The 12,062-nt window shown below is 39.6% G+C and overlaps 2 protein-coding genes and 1 non-coding gene across 4 annotated transcripts in view; 2 read left to right on the top strand and 1 right to left on the bottom strand.

Moving 5' to 3' along the window:
- Positions 1-4,568, top strand: part of gxylt2 (glucoside xylosyltransferase 2) — a 33,409-nt gene extending 28,841 nt beyond the window's left edge. Inside the window, exons 6-7 of the mRNA XM_028448152.1 lie at positions 2,759-2,931; positions 4,066-4,568. Of these exons, the coding sequence (XP_028303953.1) occupies positions 2,759-2,931; positions 4,066-4,242 (350 nt within the window). The 3' untranslated portion in view covers positions 4,243-4,568. The remainder of the gene's footprint in view (positions 1-2,758; positions 2,932-4,065) is intronic.
- The window catches only part of LOC114464078 (hydroperoxide isomerase ALOXE3-like), a 1,091,527-nt gene that overhangs the window by 290,865 nt on the left and 788,600 nt on the right, over positions 1-12,062 (bottom strand). The gene's annotated exons all lie outside the window — the stretch shown is intronic.
- Positions 6,836-7,026, top strand: LOC114464125 (U2 spliceosomal RNA). Its single transcript, XR_003674152.1, has one exon. It is a non-coding gene; the product is annotated as a U2 spliceosomal RNA (small nuclear RNA).

The raw sequence follows: 12,062 nt of genomic DNA, 5'->3' as shown, positions 1-12,062 counted from the left end.
AGGTTCCACTGCTGCTCAAAGTTTCCTGGAAATGGACTGATTACACATACTAAGGATGGCGCAGATTTCCTTAATTCTGGGGCATCGCTGATGGGTCAATACTTGCATATGAAATTGATCTTTTCTGCCGATCTTATCCACCTCTGCAAAGGTCTTAAAGTCAGCAAATGTCCCCTTTTGCTATGAGATGACTGACAGGCCCCGCCTACAAGGTCATGTGCTACACGGGTTAACAATAACAACAGTCACCCGAGCACGGTAAAGCTAGCATGTCGACAGCTCGGTAGTATTACAAAAAAAAAAAAGTATTATGAAAAAAGGGTGCAAAAGATCACGATTTGTAATTAGTGTAATACATAAATAAGTTGTGGTGGATCTGCAAACAAAATACTACCTCATTCACCATTTAAGAAACCACCACACCACTGAGTATGAAGCATTTGAAGCTATCAATCAAGCGAATGCTAATGCTAAAGCTAGTGGAGCAAAGAGCCAATGGTCCGTTGTGAGCAGTGGAAAGAGCAAAGCGACAATACTAGTTACTACAATAAGTCTGAGAACAACTAACCTGTGCCATGTTCATTCTTTCATCAGTCATTACCCGTTGACTTTTCAAAATGTTGCACTTTATTTTTGTAGAATGTAGCGTGTTCCGGCTGCTGTCTGCTCTGCTGGAGCTGTTTCTCATTGTTGCTCAGATTTGGAAATGATCATCCGCGCGTTAATCACGTCACGCATTGACTACTGTAATTTAGTTTTTACATGTTTTAACTCTAAAGAGACTTCAGATTGATCAGAATGCTGACCGTAGCACCCAGAACAGCCCACGGTACCCCCATTCTTTCTGGTCTTCATTGGCTTCCAGTCAATATTTGTATTGAGTTAAAATTTTTAGTCCTGACTTTCCGAGCGATGCATGGTCAGGCACCTCAATACTAATATCACTGACTTGTTGTGCCCCCTTCGGTCCGCAGGCCAGGGTCTCCTTATGATCCCAAAGACTCATTTTAAAACCTGGGGAGACCTGGCGTTCCAGGCGGTAGCACCAAGACTCTGGAATAGCATATACCAGTCCCTCCATGTGTTAAAAACCATTTGAAAACTGCGCTTTTCTGAAAGGCTTTTGGTTAAAATTGCTTTTAACTTTTATTTTATTTTTTATGATGTTCCTCTTCTTGTTTTAAATTATCTTGTGCTTTATTATCCTTTTGGGATGTTGCTGTTGTTGTTTTAGTTTCACCTTTGTTTGTACAGCACTTTGTGATTTTATCCGTGAAAAGTGCTACATAAATAAAATTTACTGACTTACATTTTTTCTTTTTGCACTACAAGGAAATCTTGTTTTATTAATTTGTCCTATAGATTATTATTTTATCACCAACCACAAATCTTGTGATTTTCTTTATTTGGGGACAGCGCTTTAAAACTCACTTTAAACATAACGTCATGTCTGCTCCTCTGGCAGCCTCTACAGCATGTTGGTCATTGTTTACTATTAATGAAACACACACAGTAGGTACAGAGACAAGGCAGAATATCGATAACATTAAACACATACCTTTTAATAAAACTCTGTCACTTTCTGTTGGTCTCGGTTCTCTCTTTGACTTAATCTACTATAGAAACAACTCTCATAACAAAAAGTTAAAACATGGTGGTGTTGACTGGAAAAGGCAGAGACCGGGGCTGTGGTTTGGTGTGGACCAATCACAGCCCTTATGTTCTACGGGAGCATGTCAGGTTACATGGGGGGGGGGTCTACGCCTACGTAGAGCGCTGCGTGCGTCTATGGCGTTGATTTTACGCAGAACCATATATCAGGCTTAAGTAAGATGGATCAGACTGGAGTGCACTCACACAAAGAATAAGCAGGAATGTGTGGGTGAATAATACATGACGACGTCTGTTCAGTTTGAACACTAAAGGTGCATTAAACCAGTCGATCCGGTTTTTCCATATTTAGAATCAGTACTAGTGTAAGCACTAGATTAAAGATTTGTTTGTAATTAAAAGTTTCAGGAACTATGGGTTTTTTAATCAGTTGCTTTGATTGTAGTTTGCATGTCACGTCTTTGGCTGCGCGTGAAATGGCACTCAGTACTATACACTACAAACTCAATGAGAATTTACTGTCTATTATATACTATAAGTAGGGTTAGGAGGAGTAGGATGATGACCGTTCCCACTGAATTATACTTCCAAGTTTCCCAAGATGCATTTGGAACCTACAACAACAAAAACCTGAAGCCCACCGAGGCTAATCTCTGTTGATTTGCCACCTTTAAACATTCTGAAAGCATTTTAAGTGAGAAAGTGACCAAGTAGAATATCAACATGTGGTCATTTGATCCATCAAATTAGCGGACACACATTTCATGCCGACACTTCTGGTAAACTTCAGAACAAGAGCTCTATTTACAAAAGAGTTAAAAAACTAATCAGAGACAAGAAACAATGCTTTTGTTTTGAAAAGGGATGTTTGACTTTTAGCCTAAAACAGTCCCAGAATGATTTTTATGCTCGCAATGCATCATGGGGTGTGTGCCTACCGTGCATACTTAGGGAATGTCCCCATACATTATACATCTGGGTATATTTTGCGTACTCAATCTTGTGAACGCACTACGTACTAGTTTTGACGTCAGACTTAGTATGAGTAGTACGTTAGTATGACATTTTCAACACAGCCCATGTCTTGCTGTCATCTTTGTTGATAGCTTTGCTGAGTACTGATGTCTAATCTGTTTCCACCCCACAGAATGTCTCCTCATCTTTCCATGCCAGTGGAACTACAGACCTGACCACTGCATGTATGGGAGTAACTGTAAGGCGGCTGAGGAGGAGGGCGTGTCCATTCTTCACGGTAATCGCGGCGTGTACCATGACGACAAGCAACCAGCCTTCAAGGTCATCTATGATGCAATACGGGATGTAAGTATCCACCCGTAGTCTACAAGCAGTGGTTCCTATCCTTTGTGTCCCCTCAGACTGTTTAACTAAATCACATGTACTGTTATCATTATAATAGGCGCCCCTCATATTTATTGAATGTATTTTGAGCTAGAGCTGGGCAATATGGACCAATGTTAATATCTCAATATTTTTTCTAAAAAAGACAAAATGCCATTTGATGATTTGTGAGCAGTCTTCACTCAATCAGAGACAAGTTGCTGAGTCGTGACTTGGGAAACTGCTGATGTGGTGTTCTTAAAAGTCTGATTACATAACTTAACAGCCTGTCATTGCCCGATCCCATTAGATCTCGGAAGCTAAGCAGATCTGGGCCCAGTTAGTAGTTGGATGGGAGACCACTGAGAATTCCAGGTGCCACAGTGGGGGACAGTCACTCCAGTGGTATCTGTCATTGTGTCTTTGGGCAAGACATTTCACCCACATTGCCTAGTATGAATGTAGTGTGTGAGTGTTAGTGGTGGTCGGAGGGTGCATGGTGACGTGGAGCCAGAGGACGGCCCAGATTCAACTCCCGGGATTTTTGATTCCTAGTTTTTGGTAAAAAACGGGGTCTAAAGTTGTTCCTGGGATTCTGGGATCATTCCTGTTTTAGTCGGTTTTAGTCTTGTAGCTGCAACACTTGAATGCCAGGAGAGAATTGTTACCTGGATTTCATCAAAGCTGCAAGACAATTCATCATTCTTCACCAGATGATGTCATGTTGTAGCTGGCTGATGTTTAAAACACCTCCAGGACTAAAAATCATTTTAAAAAAGTAAAAAATTACAATGCGAAGGAAAGCCGTCAGACTTTGCAGGTCTCAGAAAGACATGATTTATTCTACCATCCAGTTTCTCTCCTCTTGCTGGGATTACACAATCTGGGTCACTTTTTAAATTCAGGGTTTGTTGCCTCTGACTCCAGAGTTTGTTTTTCCTGCTCTGCTGAGATAATCTTCTTAAATACTGAGCCTGGAGTAAATGATGATTAATATAGTACTCCACCTCTTCCACACTGACAGATTCCATAAATGGCATTTTGAAAGAGTGATATGTCTTATACTGTATATATAACTTATAAGTGAAACCAGTTCTGTTATCTTTGTCCCTGCAGTTTCCCTTTGAGGACAACATGTTCCAGTCCCTCTTCTATCCCATCCAGACAAAGTTTCTAGACACGGTCAACACTCTGTGTGGGCGGATTCCTCAGGTTTTCCTCAAACAAGTGGAAAAGACAATGAGGAAGATGTTTGAGGACAAAGTGGTGCATCATGTGAAACCGCACAAATGAAGGACAGAGGAAAAAAAAGGGACTCCTGCTGTGTGAGAATGGTGGAATGTGCGTCAAATCATCTCTGTGATCCAACTGTTTTATCTGTGGTTTGCAGCGCACCAACTGGAATGAGATCCTGTGGTGATGGTAGGATTATTAAGCCTATATTACATAAAGAAGCATACAGTGCTGGTCAGTGATGCAGAATGGGCTGTCCTTAATGTAGTCTTTATCTCAAAATCCCAAATATGTGTGTTAAAGAGTATTTTACGATATAGTAAATAACATGGAATCATTGTGTAATTGAAGCAAAAAACTAAATATTCTGTCAACTCGAGTGTAAAAGGCACCATTTTGCCTTTTTAGTGTTTTTATTTTTTCCATAAAACAATGTCTCATCCTCACTGTGAGGTGGGCTACACAAAAGCAGCTTCAGTATCTTTTACTGTTAGAAACTTTTTATATAAAAATATTACAGTTACTTCAACAACCTCTTTGTTTTTCTGGATGAATGAGATAAGTAATAATGGAAACGTATTAATGCCACTCTTACTGAAATGATTTGAAAGGAGGGAAACACCTGAAGTTTTATACATAAGGCTGACATTACGCTGTCATTGTCTGTCATTAGCATGAATAAGGTGTTATGAAGGCTGTCATTAAGTGTCCATCACTAAATTATAACACTTTTAGAGCTATGTTGGCATTTTTGGGGTTAGGTAGTGTGATCTAGTGGGGTTAGGTAGGGTTAGGATCACGTTTGGGGTCAATTGCATTTTTCAGTTACAATTACATTTTCAATTACAATGACAGTCATTTATTTAAACTCAATTACAATGTAATTATGATTATGACAGCAACATGTTTTTTAATTACATTGACAATTATAACAACGCCATAATTGTAATTCATTATCAATTACGTGATTACAATCATAATTAACCCCAACCCCATATTGACAGTGTAATGTCAGCCTCATGTATAAACCCTAAAGTAAAGTGTTACTGAAAGGAGAGGAAATCATTATTAACGGATAGAGATAATTATATTCAACTACATTCTTACCGTGAGTTCTTCTGCCTCTTTGCCAGACGAGGAGGACAGTGATTTGTTTGCCAATTTTGTTCTAGTTTGTTCCAAGTATGAATGAATTAAAAAGACCTCGATGCATCCCTTTACGCGCCTCCTCATCCCATAATGCAATGCGCAAAACCTTTCCGACATGTCAACAAACGACTGTTTTTAGCCGAGATCAAAAATAGGCTTCGAGGAGTATTTTCATCGACTTATTGATCTTTGAGGTCCACACTGTGTCTTTTGGCACGTTTCCATTGGTGGTATTGGTTCTACAGGGCTCCTCGCTTTCTGGACCACATAATGTTTTTCTGCAGCATTTCCATTGACCACCAACCTGATATACGAAACCACTCCACGGATTGCACTTTTGTGCTGCCATCCTCACAAGATCACCAACAAAAATCAATGGTGGCCAAAAGCTTCCTCTGTGTGTGAGTTGATGACTGTACGCTGTGATGATTCTCTGAACCAATCAGTGTCTGCTTTGTGCCTACGTCACATTTTCAGACCAGGGCTACTTTTTTTGGAACCTCAACGAAAAAGGTACTAAAAACTACAGCACCAGGTGCCACTGAGGAGGTACTTTTTCCCAGTGGAAACTCGTAAAAAGAGAGGAGAGCCGAGCTGATACCGCCAGTGGAAACACGGCATTTATCTGTTAAACAATGATCGTCTCCAGCAGCTTTAACTTCAATCCTGCATTTTGATCTTTTACAGTAAACATATTTGTTCTTTGTAAGTATTGAACCTGTTTTTCTACATTTCCAGGGTTTAACATACTGAACGATTGATTGATTCTCTAAGTGGTTTATTTGGTCAGTGAAAGGTTTGTTGACGCCTCCTTTGGACTCAGGTTTCTGTTGGTTTGCTGAACATTGGGCTGTTTCTCCAGGATCAGATGAACCAGTATGGTGTGCTTCATGGGTGTTAGAGGATGCTTCTGAAACGTAATCAGACTGGCTTTTGTTGAACTCTCAGCTAAAACTACACCAACAACGGACATGCATCTCAGACTCTATTGCCATCTCATTGATCCAGAAAAAGATGGTTATTTTCTAAACGTTCCTCACAGGGAATAGCTTGAAATGTGAGGAGAATGTGTTTCCTAAAAGCCACTCACAGTATTCTACAGATAAAACTTTAAATGTTGAAAACTGAATGTTAAAAATGCACTTTGAATGGAATCGGATTAGGATGGGTGTTTGTCCCCCACAATGCAACGCTAGCCTAGAAGTGGTGGCTTTTTGTTTTGTCTGTTTGTTTTTACATAATACAGAAGACTATGTGCCATATAAATAGCCTAGACACGTGTGTGCGTGTGTGCTTCAGATGTTTGTGAGATGTGTGGATGAGAACAAGAGCTTTATGTTTGAACTTTACTATAATTGTGGTCTTCTGAAAAACGAAGTATCAAACCATTCATTGTACAAGCTGAACAATGACTGTTTCTAAATAAAGCAATGCAATGTGCTGAGTCATCTCTGCCTCCATGACAAGTGTAATTTTCTCATTGATTCTTCAAATCCCTTTTTATATCGCTTCTCGGCCTTTTGGCTAAGATCAAGTGTAGTATCTGTTCTTATCAGTTTAATATCTGATACGTCCCCTATCCGGGGACCATATATTAAATTGATTTTTGGAACTGGGAGATGGAATAGGGGCTTGCTCCGTCCACTCCACGCATCGACCTGGTATTGCAGTACCTCCAGGAACGGTGCACCCCTAGGGGAGTGGTGGCCTAGTGGTTAAGGACGCTGGGCTTTTAATCGGAGGGTTGCCGGTTCAAGCCTCACCGGGGCCGTCACTGTGGGATGTTGAGCAAGTCCCTTAACCCCGAACTGCTCCCCAGGCGCCGCAAAATGGCTGCCGACTGCTCCTCAGGGATGGGTTAAGTGCAGAAGACAAATTCCAATAATGTACTAACATTACATGGCCAATTAAAGGCGAAAGCCCCGATTTAATCTTAATCTTTATGCAGAGTTTGTAGTCGGCACAGATCGTGTCCTATTTTTAATGAATAATCACCAGGCTTCTGCAGACATTTACACAACAACAAATTACATTTCTCAGTTCACTGGACAATGTGAAAAGCATTTGACTTGCTGAGAATCCACAAAGATGCAAAAAGCCACAAAAAAGTCCAAATCTCGCATGGCCCTTAGGGGAAAGGATTGTTACTACGGTAACTTCCATTTACCATCCGGATAAATAGATTATTTTATTTATTATTTTGTTTAACTGAAAATGTTGCAGGATCTGGGTGACATCACTATTAAAATGTATCTTTTTATGTCATTTACCTGTATGGGGTTTGCACATAATTAAACCATATATATATATATATGTATGTTTTTTTTTTTTTAAAGTCATTTCAGAATCTCCTAAAATATTCTCTCATGTTTACACAACTGTTTGATATTGTCTTAGTTCAGTCTTATTCAGAGTTAGTTATGCTTTGCACACCTAACTACACAAACAAACATGTGCATTCGTTTGTAAACCATTTCATGTGTTCATGTGTTGTAAAGGATCATTATAGGAAAAATGAACTCTGACAAAGCTCTGGTGTAAAATAATATTAATAACTGGCTCAAGTTAAGTATTAAATAAATACTTTGTAAATTATTTTTTAAAAATCAAGGTAAGTAGTCATTATATCAACATATCTCCATAAAACCAGATTTGGAATGTTTGCATTGTTTAAATTTCATGTTATATAAATAATTTCCATGTGAACTGATGTAGAAACATCCCAGTGATTAAGATGATCTCAGGTTCTAATGGAAAGCACACAAAGCATTTCACCAAGTTTGATTTCTGATGATATTATTTTTTTATTTATTTATAGTTGAAATGAAAGCAGTCAGAGTAAACACTACTACTACTGCTGTCTCATTCTGTGCTGTGGTGATGAACATCTGGAACAGTCTGATTCTCCTCTGAAGTGAATCTGTAATCACACACAAGACGTTTTACAGGCACTAGTACAGTAATTAACACCTATTTTTATATTAAATGTGTGTTCAAACGAGAGGCTTTGCTTACATTGTTTTTGGTTGATTGATAGAAGTCTTTCTTCATCTCTGTCTTGTGCTGATGTTTGTGTGCTCCTGTCCTCCATCTTTCTTCTCCTCCATCAGTGGATTCTGGTGGTCAAGTCCAACATTTTACAGGTGTTAGTAAAACATGACGTCTATTTATACATTAAACATGTGATCAGTGTCTTTCTGTGTAAATGAGAAGTTTTACTTACATTGTTTTGGTTAATATTGTTTCTTTCCTCTGCTGATATCTCCTCCTGGGGCTGATTGTGGGACACTTTTGGATGCTGGTGCTCCCCCATTTTTCTCCCCCTCCTCCTCCTCCTCCATTGGTAGATGATGGTACTCTTCCATCTTCCTTGATCTCCATCAGTGGATTCTGGTGTTTAAGTCCAACATTTTACAGGCATTATTAGAAAGTCATTTTTTACAATAAACGTGTCCAGTGTCTTTCTGTGTAAACGAGAGGTTTTACTTACATTGTTTTGGTTAATAAAAGTATTTCTTCTTCTCCATTGGTAGATGCTGTCACTCCCGTCCTCCATCTTTCTTCTTCTCCTCCATCAGTGGATGTTGGCGTTCCTCTCTGACATTTTACAGGCGTTAGTAAAACGTGATGTCTATTTATACATTAAACATGCGAGTGTCTTTCTGTGTAAATGAGAAGTTATACTTACATTGCTATGATTAGTAAAAGTATTTCTCCTCGTCCATTGGTAGATCCTGGCACTTCATCTTTTTTCTAGTCCTCCATCAGTGGATGTTGGCGTTCCTCTGCACCATTTTCCAGGCATTAGTAAAACGTGATGTCCATTTTTTGAATAATAATGTTTTCTGTGGAAATGAGAAGTTTTACTTACATTGTTTTGGTTAATATTGTTTCTTTCCTCTGCTGGCGTCTCCTCCTGGGGATGATTGTGGGACACTGTGGTGGACAATTTACAGGTTTTAGTGTAAAGGAACATCCATTTCTCTTTTTTTTTTTTTTAATCAATGACAGCATTTTTGCAATAAAAAAAGTTCAGTGTCTTTCTGTGTAAATGAGAGGTTTTGCTTACATTGTTTTGGTTAATATTGTTTCTTTCCTCTGCTGATATCTCCTCCTGGGGCTGATTATGGGACACTTTTGGATGCTGGTGGTCCCCCATTTTTCTCCACCTCCTCCTCTATTGGTAGATGATGGTACTCTTCCATCTTCCATGTTCTCAATCAGTGAATTCTGGTGGTCAAGTCCAACATTTTACAGGCATTTATTATAAAGTAATGTCATTTTTTACAATAAACGTGTCCAGTGTCTTTCTGTGTAAATGAGAGGTTTTACTTACATTGTTTTGGTTAATAAAAGTATTTCTTCTCCTCCATTGGTAGATGCTGTCACTCCCGTCCTCCATCTTTCTTCTCCTCCTTCATCAGTGGATGTTGGCGTTCCTCTCCGACATTTTACAGGCGTTAGTAAAACATGACGTCTATTTATACTATAAACATGTGATCAGTGTCTTTCTGTGTAAATGAGAAGTTATACTTACATTGTTTTGGTTAATATTGTTTCTTTCCTCTGCTGGCGTCTCCTCCTGGGGATGATTGTGGAACACTGTGGTGGACAATTTACAGGTTTTAGTGTAAAGGAACATCTATTTCTCTCTTTTTTTTTTTCAACAATGACAGTATTTTTACAATAAAAAAAATGTTCAGTGTCTTTCTGTGTAAATGAGACGCTTTACTTACATAGTTTTGATTGTTAGAAGTCGTCCTTCGTCTTCATCCTCTGCTGATGTCTCGTGTCTCAAACATGCTGGGAATAAAAACGTAATCTCTAAACTCTAAACAACCTAACTATACCTAAACAAATTTACCTGTTTACGAGAGTGACGGGAGAATTACGCCCACTGTGGCCCGTCATAAAAAAACAAAAAATAAAATCTATAATCTAAAAAGGTCCAGGTGTCAGACGTTGCCCGGGACATCAGAAGCCCCGCAAGACGCAAAGGCCAGCTGTGATTAATCACCTAAATTAACTATTCACAAAAGGGTGATATTATATACACAAGCTTTGGCGTGAATGTAACCAAAGGCTAAACTAATCCAGCCAGACGCAAGGACTAGCTGTGAAAGACATGTTTAAACAAGAAACTCATCTAGAAAAACAAGAAACAGAAGACTCTAAGATTAGTCAGAATTGTCACCTCACCAAGGCCTCTTGGTCCCAGACTCACACCGACAGTCAGAGCTGAACGATGGAGGTTTCTCAGAACTTACCTGTGGCCCAGCCTGGGTCCAAACCCAGAGGGTCAGCCCAGCGAGGGTCGGTCCAGCCTGGATCCAAGCCTAGATCCGAGCCCGGAGGGTCGGACCAGCGAGGGTCTGTCCAGGGTGGAAACAAAACCGGAGGGTCGGCCCGGCCTGCGACCGAACCCTCGGGCTCGGCCCAGCTTGCGACTCGACCCTCGGGTTCGGCCCAGCCTGCGACTCGACCCTCGGGTTCGGCCCAGCTTACGACACGACCATCGGGTTTGGCCCAGCCTGCGACCGAACCCTCGGGCTCGGCCCAGCGTGTGACCCAACCCTCGGGTTCGGCCCAGCTTACGACACAACCCTCGGGTTCGGCCCAGCTTACGACACAACCCTCGGGTTCGGCCCAGCCAGCGACCCAACCCTCGGGCTCGGCCCAGCCAGCGACCCAACCCTCGGGTTCGGCCCAGCCTGCGACCCAACCCTCGGGCTCGGCCCAGCCAGCGACCCAACCCTCGGGTTCGGCCCAGCCTGCGACCCAACCCTCGGGCTGACCCATACCTGAAATAAACAACAAAAAAAAATGTTTAACGAACAGTAATATTTAAACATATTTATTTCACTACATTGTAAATGTAATGAAATAAAAAGTTTTTAAAGCTCTTTTTTAACTGAAACATGTTTGGACCTTCCTTTAGACGTACATTTAAACTGTTATACGGTCTCACATACAGAAACACCAAATATTTTTGTTGTTTGTAGAATGTCAGTTAGTGTGTTGACACTATTTAACAGGTTCACCATGAAGCTAAAGCCGAGTCCAAATATTAAACATTTCAAAAGATGGTACAACAGTTTTTAAGAGGTACAGGCATGAGGGAGATGTTGAGTGGCATTGAGTATTAAGAGTATGTGTATATATATATATATATATATATATATATACACACACACACACAATTGTTCTATTGTTTTGTATATTGTATTATTATTATTATCTTATATTTTTCTTTATTTGTTTTTCAAAGGCTTAACGGGTAACTTGGGATGATATTTTGTGATGTACATGCTGTGCACTTTTAATGCATACTGTATATATATTACATTTATACTGTCTTAGTACAATGAAGATTGCCACTGTAAGTCATTAGTTTAGATTAGAAGAAGGATTAGTAGTTTATAAGTTACACTTCTGTATTTGATGTTTTATGTTCAAATTTATGCTCTTTTTCCCCCATTTTTATTATTTTGTTTGTATATTCAAAAAAAAAAAACAATTCAATTCAATTTAATTCCCCTTATAAAGTTTAGTTTATCCTTCCTTCAGGAGGGCAAATGATGGTTACACAAGAAAGCAAAAATAATAAATGTATTTGTTTATTTCTTGGAAGATTAACACATTCATAGCTGTGCAAAAAGATTGCACTATGTAGTGATAAACTTTGACAACATATACAGATAAAACATAAATAAACTTTTAATTTGTGCAGT

The sequence above is a fragment of the Gouania willdenowi genome, chromosome 5 (assembly GCF_900634775.1).
Source record: "Gouania willdenowi chromosome 5, fGouWil2.1, whole genome shotgun sequence".
In the NCBI taxonomy this organism is placed as follows: domain Eukaryota; kingdom Metazoa; phylum Chordata; class Actinopteri; order Blenniiformes; family Gobiesocidae; genus Gouania; species Gouania willdenowi.
This window is presented reverse-complemented; position numbering and strand designations above follow the sequence as displayed.